General features: G+C 42.0%; 1 protein-coding gene across 1 annotated transcript in view; it reads left to right on the top strand.

Moving 5' to 3' along the window:
* Positions 1-14578, top strand: part of snx29 (sorting nexin 29) — a 128772-nt gene that overhangs the window by 12036 nt on the left and 102158 nt on the right. The window contains exons 12-13 of the mRNA XM_051418222.1: positions 3979-4042; positions 4721-4849. Of these exons, the coding sequence (XP_051274182.1) occupies positions 3979-4042; positions 4721-4849 (193 nt within the window). The remainder of the gene's footprint in view (positions 1-3978; positions 4043-4720; positions 4850-14578) is intronic.

Raw genomic sequence — 14578 nt, 5'->3', positions numbered from 1 at the left:
AGATTCTCTCCAGACATCCAACTGTCTGACAGGGAGACATCCATTGCGACGGAGGCACAGATACCAATTTATACGCCTACTGTCGGCTCAATAGACCAGAATTCAATGCAGCCAAAACAGATTTTGCATTTTGAGTGAAAGGCCGTGACTTTTTCCAGACTGGAAAACTCTTGCTCTCGTGCTCCTGTGCTCTCGCTATCACTGGCTGACTGCTGCTTTTGCTCTCCACGCCTACTCGCGTAACCCAAAGCAACATGCAGAGACGCCTTTCTCAAAGGGTTGTGCAAAGTTGTTTTGGGAAACATAGGAAACCACTGAGGAAGAAGAAAGCTCAGTGTGAGAGAAATTCTTTGAAAGCACTTGATGATATACTGATTTTATTAGAATATCTCATTTCAGATTTTGACTGCAACTTATTTCTAACAAATGGTCACCAGTTGTATCCTCGTAAAGACACATTTAAAGGGGAATTCCAGCAATTTAATATATGAAGTTTAGTGAACTTGTCAGGAAGAGTAGTTCCCTGCTCATGAAAACAGCTGTATGGAGGCTTGGGCGTGAAAAGTTAACATAAAAGAAATGTGAAGGCTTTGACAGAAGTCGGTATTTAGGAGGCACTCGAGGGTCTGATGAAAATTGTTATTAAGATACATTATGAGAAATGTAGGATCCAGTGTTTTTCAAAGATTGACCCGTTTTGGTTGGTCAGAGGTTGAATTTTGACCATTCCCTTTTTTTAAGTCTGTCTCTTGTGATTGAAAAATGTATGCAAGGAGAATGCTTGAGAATCTTGATTAAGTCAGGGATCAAAATGAGCCATTGATTGGCTCATATGCTGACACAAGAGAGTAACAAGACCTTCTATGAATAGGAAAATTTGCAATGTATAATTTCCCTGTGTGTATGTTTAGTGCTAAAGAATAGTAAAAACAGCTAATGACAGTGTTTGTCGTTTTCGTGATTAAGGCTTTGTGTAACACACACGCGCACACACACAAGCACATATACACACACACAGATACAAAACCTACTGGATTTTTAAGGTGTGTGGGAGAAACTGAGAGAAAAAAAAATGCTGTTGGAGAGAGAGAGAGAGCCCTCAGTGATTTCCATCTAGATCTGACGGTGTGTGAGGCCAAGCAGTCCATTGATTGAAGAGTATGGAGTCTATAATTCACAAGGCACCTCGATTATATGGCCTAGCTCTCTGCTAATGCATCTATTATTGGAACAATTGAGCAGGAGCATGTAGGTTCCGGTGGAGGCGCACACACACACACACACACACACACACACACACACACACACACACACACACACGTGCACATGGTCACACACAGTGAAGGTTGCTCTTACACATATAAGCGCAAAATTGCATGCGTATGTATTTACACACACACACACACACACACACACACACACACACACACACACACACACACACACACACTTGTGCTGTAATTTGCCCATGTCCCCTCTGTGAGGACAGAAGGGCGTCTGGCTCTACTGAAGTCTCTAATGGCTCGTCTGTGGCACCCGCTGTGAACGCGTGGTCGGACTAAAGGTCATATTTATTTCTGGGCTGCTGATGTGGAGAATGGAGCCGTGGAGATAATAGACTTCCTCTTTTCTCCTCTGCTCTCTGTTGTGCTCTTCATCACCCTCGTCCTCCTCCTCTTTCTCCTACTCCTCCCCCAGCCACGCTCTTAGCTCGAGGCTGGAGGAGACCTACTTGTGTCTGGGGCTACATCGACACCCTACATTAGTTATGAGAGTAGAGTTGTGGTCTCTCTCTCTCTCTTGTGTGTGTGTGTGTGTGTGTGTGTGTGTGTGTGTGTGTGTGTGTGTGTGTGTGTGTGTGTGTGTGTGTGTGTGTGTGTGTGTGTGTGTGTGTGTGTGTGTGTGTGTGTGTGTGTGTGTGTGTGTAAATGGTGGAATGCCAAGTGCAGGGTAGATTAACTCCTTGTCTCATGGTTTTTATTTTTGGAAATCCTGGTAACAGCCTAGTTAGGGGCTTTGAAACCTTCATGTGCACCTCCAAGCGAAGCTACGGAGTCCCTGTACCACCGCGCAGACTTTGATTGTAGCTGGTACAGATCTGGGATCTGATGTTTTGATTTGACCAGGTTCCAGAGCAAAACATTACACGTAGTGCTGCAGCTAATTATTATAATCATTGCTGATTAACCTGGCAGTTATTATTTATATTAATTGATTATTTAGTGCATGATATTAGTGAAAGTTTTCATTGCAGTGTCCTCAAATCCACAGCAACACGCTCAAATCACCAGCATCGGTTGTCAGACGTACCCCCACAGTCCAGTCAGCTTACCCCCTCAGTAGATGCATAGATACCACCGTTCATGTTATTAATGTGTTGGCACAATGTTGTGTACAGACATGGTTCCTAAATGATGTATCAGAACAGGCGTGTTTGAGATGAGCCAGGACCGACAGAAGGTGCTGGTTCGAGTTGTTGCTCTCAAGGCATGCACACACAAAACAATAATGCCTGGCGCTCCGCAAACCACAGGTAGCCTAGAGATGAATCTAATAGGATATAAATAGTTCTTTCTGTATATTCTTTAAAGGCTGCTGGAAGCGGTCAAACCTGACTGCAGCTTTTTCTGTCACTGCCTCCTGTTGCCGCTGCCTGACCTCGGCGAGGTGCAGTTCATCTCGACCAAGCCTGTTGACTTTGGTGACCCCTTGAATTGACCTCTGTTGCCACCATGAGTGAAAGGTCTCCATTAGGAATAGTGCTGTGTTATTCCCTCAGCATAGATTGGTACTTTGGTAATGTTTAACCTTTCTTCCAGCGCCGTCATTAAACTGCTAATGATCTTCTCTTAATACACTGTGTGGGCATTTCATTCTTCTCAGGGTGGAAAAGCAAACATTTAAAATCATCACCCTGCCCATGCAGATAGGAATGCTGCACATTTTCAAGAAACATAATTCAGTCACTAGATGACTGTACAAGCTATCTTTTGAGACAGTTATTTATTTATTATTTACAGAATTTAAAGTATTTTCAAAACAGCTGATTTATGGCTTCAGCTTACTTCCACCAGTTTACAAGAGCTCAGTAATCATAAAAGCTTTGGAGAAATGGAGAAACCATTTCTACGGAAATCATTTTTGAGATATATTTTTAAAAATATGTTATTTGCTATTAGCTGTTGCCAGGAGGGAACTTACTACTTTATATCAGATAGTGAAAGCCCAGGCAAACATCAGCTGAATTGATCAGTGAATTCATTAGAGAGCTTCAGCTACTGTAGTGGGTTCCATGTGGTAAAATGGCCAGAAGAGGATGGTTTTCTTGTCCTGCTGACGGTTGTAAAAAGGGGATGTAAAGATAGTATTACCACAGCAAATGAAACTTTTTCAGCTGACTATAATTAACCTATAATTGTGTTGTTGCACATTCGGTAGGTGTGTACTCGGCTGTCTTGGCTGTGATTTCAAATTCCAGTTGGGTTTCACATTTTCTTGATGAATAGTTTAATACAAAACTTAGCCAGTGTTTTCCTCCCCTACATTTATCTTGGATTCGTTTCTTTCTCCGGAGTTTTATTGTAGCTTCCCAAAAAGCATGTTTTACTGTAGCAATAAAACTGTTCTCTGTGAGTCAGATAGATATCACTCTGTATAACTTCTGTCAGCAGAAAAAAAAGTAAAACCTGATTTTATCAAAGCAGTTCATCTTGAGGATGAAACAAAAGCGCGGCATTAATCCTGCAAGTGTGGCATCAAAGTGGGATTCTGTTATTTCTGCATTTCAAAGCTTGCGTTATTAGTTTATGCATATTGCTGTGTGTGTGTGTGTGTGTGTGTGTGTGTGTGTGTGTGTGTGTGTGTGTGTGTGTGTGTGTGTGTGTGTGTGTGTGTGTGTGTGTGTGTGTGTGTGTGTGTGTGTGTGTGTGTGTGTTCCAGTGCATGCAGAAATCTCACTCTGGTCTCTCTCCTCTGCAGTGGAGCTGCGTCAGGCCATTGTCGCCATGATGAACAGGAAGGACGAGCTGGAGGAACAAAACTCGTACGTTGGGATGTATTCCCCTTATCTGCTGCTCGCAAACCCCTGAAACCACACACACACACACACTCACACACACGTACTCACCCTCAGACTGTAGGAAGATATCGAATGACCTTTCTGTGTAAATTGTGTCAACTTGTTTTCTTTTTGTCCTGGGATGAGAAGGCTGTTTTTGTGCTGACCACTGCTGGCAGGAAACGGTTTTGTTGTGTTTTGTTTTTAGCAATAAGCCACCAGAGACTGCGATTTACACATGTAACAGCTGCAAAAGGGATCTTTGAACAAGCTGCAAAGCACAGAAATGTAATGACCAAAAAAACACAATATTATCTTTATACACCTTTGTGATTAATCATAAATAAATGCAAATCTCCTGCCAAGCCGTATTTTGATTTTTACCATAAACTGTGATTCGTGCTCGGGGAATTAAAACAGCTATGCAATCACAGATGTGTGTTGATTAAGTGTTTTAAATCAGAGCCAAATGTGATTCACTCAGTTATTACTGCAATTAAAGGAGCTTAATGTTTATCCAATCTACTGTTTATGAAAATAACATTACCAGAATGTCAAGGATTAGATTTGTACAAGATGTATCACCTGACTGTAATTGGGACAGAAAACTGTGTTTTGTATACAAATATGTGACACATTTGTGGTCTGCTTCATGTTTGACAGGTCTCTTCGCAGTCTGCTGGATGGGGAGATGGAGCACTCAGCAGGCCTGAGGCAGGAAACTGATCTGCTAAAGAGAAAGCTGGCAGAGCTGGAGGAGAGACACACAGCCAAGGTCCAGGCACTTGCCAGGTGAGAAACAGCTGGGTCTGTACATTAATATTATCATTGCAGCTTGCAGTGTGGAAGATTAAAGCTGCACTTGCATATATGCTTAAAGGAAAGACTGACCCAACCTATCAACCATCAGCACAGATTAGAGGTGTAACAAAGAAGATCTCAACATTTGATTTTAGGGGGCAGTGAAACGTTTGGTCGATTGATGGAAAAATAATTAGGAACTATTATTATAATCTTCTCTCGAGCCAAAAATCACCCAAATTCACTGTTTCCCGCATCCCAAATGTGAGGATGTTCTGTTGTCTTTCTTTCTCATATTTAAAGTGAATTAAATATCTTTGAGCTTTGGGCTGATGTTCAGAAAATTCATTGGAAGATGTCACCTTTGGATCCATTTCCTAATATTTTGTAGACCAAGCGGTTAATTGATTTATCAAGAAAGTAATCAGCAGATCAGTCAGTAATGGGGAAAAAAAAGCTTCCACAAGTCTTGCACAAAAAAATGGATGCAACCAAGAAATTATAATATTGACAGTTATCTGGCATATTTTGCGATTTGCTCTAATCGTATGTTGATTAGTCATTTTAAATGTCACTGTGAGAAAAGTGTCTATTTTGAGGACAGAAAATCTAGCCCAGACATCTAGTGAAGAGGAAGAATATTTCATGTCCAGTAATAATTCAGCTTTTACTTTTTAGCTGGAAAACATTTTTTAGAGAAAGTCAGACTTTGAATCACTTGACATTGTAATGATTGTATCATTGTTACTGACCATTAACCTATCAACCCCCTGCAGACGTATAATGGCTGTGTCGAGCTGTGGGACAGAACACGTTTTACATAATGCCGATGTAATTGCATCGCTATCCAACCTATGTGAATAGACCTCTCTCTCGTCAGGCCTTTTGAACACACAGGTGTCACTGATAACATTAACAATGGGGATGAATACAGTCGTTATTAGCGTTATTATCTGCACCTGCGTTTGACACAATGTCTGTAGTAAAAGATGGCAAGCTACTTTTGTCTGCTCTCTGTGGATTCGCCGTACGTATCCACAAATATCAAACAAAAAGTGAAACAATTCAACTTTGAGCAAAAGCTGTTATGGGCTCGTGGACCTTCATGTTTGAAGCTTTTGTTGTTGCTGATTGTGCTGAGCTGTGCCTCATACCTCTTACCCAGACAGGAAAAGGATCTATATGTGTGCAGCTATCACTGTTAAAGGTGGGTATGCGATTGTGGAGAAATCCGATAACTAACCTATGATAGGAATCATGATATACTGGAACAACGACACAACAAATAATGTTACTTACGTTAGCTATGTTTTGGGTTTGCAAGCTGTCACTAAACATGCAGAGAGGATGAGACTGTTTCCCAGAGCCAGCACACCAGCTCCAGTGATACTCACAACTCTCCTGCTAACATCAGCTGAATGTCCGAGGGCGAGTAATTTAACGTTCCCTGACACACAGATCCTGCTGTAATAACTTAGTGTTGTGTGGTTCGGTCCAATCCACTTTGTTTCCTCTTTACGGAGCCAGGGCTGTGTATGACAGCGCACACACAGAGCTAAAAGCTTGCGGACAGTGAGGAAATATTGGTGTGTATTACATTAGAATCGCTCATGATTAAAAGTAATGGAGTACGAAATATTGGAACAACATTGGGAACTTTTCCCCTTTGAGACACATTGCGTTGCATTTCCTTCTCTGAGTCACACATACACACACTTTTATCCTAATTATTGACCACCTACAGTTCCGCTGAAAGTGAATTGCGTCACCTCTACATCTACAATTGATTGCCTGTATGCCAGAAGTCTTCAGTCGAGCCCTGAGCCCTTTAAATAGGGGATTAGTCATCCTTCAGCAGTCTAAACAGAAAGCCCCAGCAAGTCTGTGTTCAGATAGTAGCCTCCTACAGTACAGGAAGTCAAGCCACCAGCAAGGATTGATTAAGTGAGTCAAGTTAAGTGTGTAGGGGCCACTAAAGCTGATGGGTTTGTAGTTTTGTGAGGACAATGCAGCCACTCACAGGGCTTTTTAATATACAATACAATTTATTGGACTTTAAATGGCAAGAGGGGTATAGAAGGAGTGTATAAGGAACAAGGGATCGCCTCATGATGCCTCACTCTCCCTACTGATGACTGTGACATACAATGCGCTTTTTCATACAACCAAACGCACACACACGCTCAGACACACAAAGCCTATTCTATAGTCCGCTGCTAAATCTCAAGTGCTGCTTTTCCTTCTCAGCCAAATCTGTCTCGATCAATAGCGGCTATAAATACCACTGAAGGAGCAGCTAGCCACTGAATGAGGGCTGGAAGCTGTCAGCATCATTCAGTGAAAGAGGCTACTGGCAACGGTTGCTATGTATCCCACAATTCTTTGTGATTCACTCACACTAAGAGTGAATTGGGAGTCAGTAAGCTTGACATAAAATCTGACACCGAACAGTAACATCGTAACACTTGAAATCGGTGGTTGGCTTACTCGCTGACCGGCAACGAGCTGAAGTGCTTTACTGCGGTTGAGTTAATTTAAAAGTTATTTCAGACAGTTTAATCTGCACTAACTTTGACAGGAATCACTTCACTGAGAGCAGAAGTTTTCAGGTTAAATGTTTATCTCCAGCACCAGATGGTCCTGCTGTTTGAGGAAGATGCCGCCAGTCATCTGCTTATTTTAGTGCCTCTCCTCGTACTCATACTTTTATAGTAAAGCAGCATCCAAACCGAAGGAAGTGGTGTGTGTGTGTGAGTGTGTGTCTTGAGCCCGGCTGTATATGGGGGTGGCAGAGGATGAGCGAGCCGCCATAGATAGATTTCGACTGACGTAGACTCCAGCAGAGGGGAGTGGGCTAAAACGAGCCGCAGCTCGCTCACTGAGTTACTCACACACAAAACTCAGATATACAGCAGGACCCTTACTCACACACCCATCCAAATATAACATGAGAATATAAGACCCGTACTTACACATTGACACATTGCAGCCCACATCCCTCACTCTCCCAGACTGTAAAGATCTGAGCGCACATGTAACAATCCTCATATATGTTTACTTGCACACACCTCTGTGTATATAGGCTGCAGAGGTTCTTGAAATGTCACCACGTGGTACATGTGAAGTTCGGCACCCATTACTTTCTTTAGTGGTAATCTGCATGAGGTGTTTCTAGTCAACTGTGAGTCAACTCACTCTAATTAGATTTCCTATTATTGAATTTTCCATTGCTGGCAAATCAAATATCACAAGAACAATACAATAGCAAGAACATTAACCAATCATTGGTGATATGACTGGGATAACTAAGCAAGAAGAGACATTTGGTGGTGGTTTTACTCTGCTGCTGCAAAACTGTGATAAGGAAAAAAACGTAAACATAGACTGACTTTTAAAGGTCCAGTGTGTCGGATTTTGTGGCATCTAGCGATGTGTAATTACAGATTGCAACTCCGTCGCTTCACCCACCCCTTCCAAGCATGAAGGAGGAACTACAGTGACCTTGTAACATGCGAAAAATGCCTCTATCTATAGCAAGTGTTTAGTTTGTCCCTTCTGGGCTACCTTATAAACATGGTAGACCCCATGGTAGATTGATTCTAAGGTAACAAAAACAAAATGATTCATGTCATTATACACTAATGAAAACATACTTGTGAATATTATATTTAATTTCTGCCAATAGATTTTTCAAAATGTTACACACTGGACTTTTTAACAGTGTCGAGTCTTTCTCTGGATAAATGATCTAAGCAGTTAGGAACTAATTAGCTTCATGACTATAACACATTCATAATGAACCTGCAAAGGTAAGGAAGAAGGCTGGTTGCTAGCAAACGTGGATGTAGACAATGTAGGAGTTAAATATTTCAAAAAGGGCTTTGTAAATGTTTCATGAGGAAGGAAATTCATACACCATATTTTTTAGGAAGAAACACTGAACATTATTATAACTTTTTTATGAGAGCGATCCACGGGGTACGTTAGGTTACGCAACTTAAAATTAGTCTGAAATATTGCAATTTCCCTCGAATCGCTCCGTCATACATGTTTCTTTAAATGTTTAATCGTAACCAAAAGCCCACATAATATCTGCCCTCTCATTTCAGTGCCCTCATCACTCAGCGCCTTTTATTTACTCTACTTACTATCATGATAACAGACATTGAGTCATAAAAATAGATGTCCAAAACCAAAATGGCCTTGCTCTCCATGTTGAACCCTCAAACTCAGCCCCACAAAGGATAGCAGTTGAGAAACACACATACAAACTCTCTCTTTCCCCACAACTATTTCTTGTCCCCCTTTTTAGACGTTAGTTGGCAGAGCAGAAAGCAGGCCTCTCACAGCAGAAAGATGGGAAGGCGGCCAGTCGAGTGGGCTTGGGCCAGGAAGTGGTACCTCGTCACTGGGAGAGGGGGTGGTTGGACAGGCGGACACACACACACACACACACACACACACACACACACACACACACACACACACACACACACACACACACACACACACACACACACAAAGAAATGGGAGCAGATGCCTTTTTCTTAGCTGGCAGAGCTGCCATCTTTTCTCCAGGCTGTCTGGTACGGCTGATCTAAGTAGTGGCAGAGAGAGCGGCTGTGAAGTTTGCCTAGTTTACTTATTGGGAGTGTTTAGACTCGCTGTTTTCTTTCTTTGGGAAGTCAATTATGTCACTCTACCCATGGGGACCTTTTTTCTTCAATGCTGAAGTTTTAACAACCAAGCCCTGCACCCCCATAGCCTTGTTGTGTGTGTGTGTGTGTGTGTGTGTGTGTGTGTGTGTGTGTGTGTGTGTGTGTGTGTTTATACAGCTCTGGGCATTGGGCCTTTGGAAGTGTGACTACTAGAGTGTATGCTTGAAGTACACTTTTTTTTTTTTTCAGAGAGGCTGAGCAGTAAATTGCACTCAGGAGCATTAACCAGCGACTGAGCTGCCCGTCTCTGAAGGCGTCTTTCTACCTCTCATTTGCTACTTCCAAACAAAACCAGATCGTACCTGAAGAACAGCCAATTTAGCTGTGTTTATTGCACATTAAGACGAAGTACCGAGCACCGGGATAATAAAGGAAAAGGTGGGGGGGGATACAAGAGAGAGAAAAAAAACCACCCCAGGGCTTCGACTCAACTTAAGTAATTACTGTGTGTTGTTTAAGCTTAAGTTTCCCTCTTGAGATACTTTTTTTTTGCTCGTTCTTCAGAGCAGATAAGATCCTTCCTCTCTCTCTCTAATAGTCTCTTACAACATTTGCTTTATTTAAAACACACTCGCAAACTTTACAATCACACTAACTTTCTCTCTTTCACAGATTCTTTATTTATCAAACGCATGATGTTACCCGTCATTTCACCATCTTCTTTATTTGCACACTTATAATTTCTTTAAATCTGTCTGTAAGGCACACAGCCTTTCTTTCTCACATTGTTTCTTTTGCTCACAGTTCATCTTTCACACTTGTCTCTCACATCGAAGAAGATGAGATGACTTCAACAGTTTTATTAACTGACGTAGTCAGTAGGCTTATCCTCTGAGCAGACATTTACACGAACAACTATTTCTGGGTCAGACTATGGCCCTTTATGAGCAAGTGGCTCGTGGCTGGTCCCACATCAGCCGGACAAAGGATGCAGTTTTTGCAGCAGAGATGCCGAGCAAGTACTTCGCTTTCGACGCACTCATTTAAAACTTTGCTGTCCCTTAAGTCAGAGAAGACACACAGAGTTTCAAACACTCCACTTTCCAGCGATCCAACGCTCACTAGAAACAAATGCATCAAACAATTTAATGGATCGCTCTCAATTGGAAAGCATCAACAAAGAGACAAAGCTGCAATTTCCTGCTACAGTTTTTGGGGTTGAGACTATTTCACAACTCCCAGGGGCTTTGTAGTTTAGTTTTGTTTGGTATCCATCATTCATATTCTGTCCTGTGGGTCTGGATAATGGTTGTCCGCTAAACTGAGTTGGTAATGATGGACTTGCCAGAGGCACCGAGGAAGTGAATGCAACGCAGAGATCTAGGATTGCATTCTAAGTGGGTATTTATTAGCATACAACAATTCAGATGTATGGAGGCGGTATAAACACTGCTTATGCTAGGTAGTTTACTCACTGGCCCAAATATATTAAGCAGAATTTAGCAGGGCATACAACAGAAAAAATAATCAGTAATGATTTCTCTTACCGTGGAGAAATTCAGATGCAACTGCTGCTGAGTCTTCAGATCAGCCACTTGCATGGTGCACATAGAGGTAGTGCTGAAAGGTTTTGTTGATTTGCCGTTTTCAACCTGGGAGTCAGTGCAGCCCAAGTTCCTGAAATAAAACTAACTTATTGTGATTATGATGATAGGGAAAAACAAGAAAAAACATCTATGCTTGCAGCCAGTGTGTCTGTCATCCTCTGTGGTCCAGGCTGAAATATCTCAACAACTATTGGATGGATGGCTATGAAAGACCACCTGACCTTTCCTGTAACGCCAGCACAAGGTTAACATTTATGGTTTGGAACGAGCCTCATAGAGCCGCTACATAACTTGTAGTCTTGTTTCAATACAAATGCTAGAAAGTTTTACATCTTCAGAACTAAAAAAAATCTTTAAAAGACAAAACAGACTGAGAACGGGCAATCACTCTTTCCCTTCCCTGACTGCTTGGGAAGGCAGAACTGTCTCTCCAGTTAAAAAACAAACTGTGTGTGTGAACGAAACGACTGGGGATGTTGAGGTTTGTGGAGGAGAGCATTCTTGTCAGTAATGAGCAGGTTTATTGCACACGGGACAAAACAAGAAATTCTGTGTTTGATTTAGCATGTGGTGGCCTGAACCGCTGTACGACCCGAGGGAAGCCGCTCAAATACAGTCAGGGCACAGAGGGTGTATTTTACACCTCCAGGTCGTGTTTTATCAGTCTGCTCTGAAATTGGATTTAAAAACGTACTGCGCAGGTGAGCATTTCTTAGAGCGGTGCCTCCTCATATTTCCCTCCCAATTTCCCTCAAGACTTTGTCAGGATTTTGTTTTGTAGAAGTGTGTCTGTCTCTTTCGTCTGATATAATGATGTAGAGAATTTAGTCTTCAGGTTATTGTATCAGTACATCTTGTCGTACCAGAGGTGGTACACTGGGAGCATGCATATGTCTCCATGCAAGGAGCCACACATATGGTTAAACCTAGGGCAACTTATGTGTTTTACTGAAGTTTGTAAAAAGGTATCTGATGACCAAAGTATGAATTATGAGACATTTGAATCTGCAGGAAGCAGTACCTAAAAGCATGACCTGCTAATAACAAGCAGGCCTGATTGATTGGGCTTTTAGTGGCTTACAAGGCTGATGTTGATTCAGTATATTTCACATGGGGACATTTAAACATTCATTTTGTTTTTCATATCTAGCTGTATTTTCTGTCTTAAATGATGCAAAAAGCAAGCACATTACAGCAACAGAAAACATTTCAATTGTGTCGGAGTGATCAATAATTCAGCAGAATGTGTTCAATATCAGGCTGCTGCATCCTGAAAGGAAATTCTATTCCAAGCAGAGGTGCAACACTTAAAGTATTGTTTGCTCAGAGAATCATTTCTTCACAGCAGTGAAAATCTGCTGTGGATAAATGATTCTCTGAACAAACAAGACTGAACAAACACTGGTGAATAACCAAAGAGCTCCTGGGAATTGACAGCATCTTAAATTAAAGTGTGTCATTAGACGTTATGTAGGTACATATGGATTGCAAACAGAAAAAAAACAACAGAAAAAAACCAACAGACTAATAGAGCAGGTTAATAAGGACAGTAGATGCTAGGTACCCCGTCAACTGTAGTTAAGGTAGTAGTAAAGGTTTTTTTTGCCTTTAATGGATGAGGAGAGACAGGAAATGGGGGAAGAAAGAGAGGGGATGACATGCAGGACTGCAGGTTGGAAATCGAACCATGGCGCGCTGCGATAGGCACTCAACCTTAGTACATGGAGCCCACGCTCTACCAGCTGAGCTACCAGGGCAGCACAAGCAGTAGTATTATATAACACTTAAAGTGCTATAAAAATATAATGTTTTTCCACCAGCTCCAGAGGGAAACATCTGGCTCTTAAGCTGCTAAATTCTCCAGCTGTGTTCACCAGATACTTGCAAACTTTGTCTGCTGTTTGGTGGTGGCAGTGTTGCCAGATTGGGTGGCTTCACACCCAATTGGAGCACTTTTTTATTTGACTGGGCGGAGAAAAATCTTTTTTGGTGGCTTGTGATAATTAGGTCCGTTACCCCCGTTGTTAGTTTGGCTGTGTTCCACTCCTCCTCTCAGTACTGATATAACACAAACACAAAAAAACAAAATCAAATGACATTTAAGTTTATTACAGCTCCTTTTTCAAGTTATTATTTCGGCAAGGCCTGTGATAAAAGCTCTATATAGCCGAATGTAACAACAGAATTGGGTGATAATTCGAATGATAGCTCTGCAACGCCTTACACATAGTGATTTGATTCACACTTAATATAAAAATATTGATTAGGGCAGCTCTAATAATGTCTTTAAAAGGTCGACAACATCAGGAGGCTGTGTAAGTACAAAGTGGACACATAGCTGTGTGCACTTGAAGATTGATGTGTCACCTTTGTTGAAATGAAACCGTGTCATGTCTGTGTCTGTGTGACACTGAAAGGATCACACAAGACAATAGAGCTGAGGTAATCGAGGGATTAAGCTAAAAGTAAACTTTTTACCTGAGTGTCACGCATCAATGCCAGTTCACTCACATTTTGTTACAAACGCTGTAATCTGCCTCCTGGTGTAAAAACCGACACAAGACTCATTCTCAGTAAAATGAGACGCATCTGAATGTCTTTTTTTTTTTATCTCCCAGAGCCCGTACACAAAACACACACTTAGAGCAGGCCGCTTGTATTGGCTATAATTTAATCAGGCTGGAACAGTGTCTGGGCTGCGGGTGGTTCTGATAACGACGTGGACGGCTCCTCGGAGAGCTCGTCATGTGGATTCAGGAGGTCTCCCGGCAGGCGCCTCTTTTGTTGTTGGGGAATGAGGGGCTGATAAGCAGGGCACCAAAAATCACCCGTGGAGAATGAGGGGTGGGGGGACGGCGGAGGAGCAAGACAAAGGCTGTTAAATTTAACCGCCAAGGGCATAAAGCCACACTCCAACTCTGATTGATTTCCTCCCCAAAGTCGATGATGTTCAACCAGTTACGGCTTGTAAAGAGACCGCTTCTGTCTCTCACTTCTTTATCACAGTGTCTTTGTGTCTGCGTCCTCATCCGCAGTCCGACACACACACACACACACACACACACACACACACACACACACACACACACACACATATATACATACACCACCAGTGTTCCGAGCAGTGCTAATGTAAGAGTGTACCATAACTGGGCTGTAATCCTGACCCCATTCATTCACACCTGTCATTAACCTGCAGCATCTACCCAGACTGTGTCCTTATCTGATGTGGCCGGATTACATTTACAAGTGCTCTTAAAATGCATCTCTGAGATACTGAGCACTGAAATTCAGTTACGCTCTCGCTCGCTAAACGCAGGTCAGAATGCAACACTCCTGTCTAGAAGAAGAATTTGAACTTTGCAGATTTTAATATGAGTGTTATGCAGTAGATATAAAGTTTATTTATGAGTTTTTGCACCTTACTGCACTATAATACAGCTCTCACATGTTTG

The sequence above is a fragment of the Dicentrarchus labrax genome, unplaced genomic scaffold (assembly GCF_905237075.1).
Source record: "Dicentrarchus labrax unplaced genomic scaffold, dlabrax2021, whole genome shotgun sequence".
NCBI classification, from domain to species: domain Eukaryota; kingdom Metazoa; phylum Chordata; class Actinopteri; family Moronidae; genus Dicentrarchus; species Dicentrarchus labrax.
The sequence above is the reverse complement of the archived record's forward strand: the minus strand, read 5'-3'. Positions and strand labels throughout refer to the sequence as shown.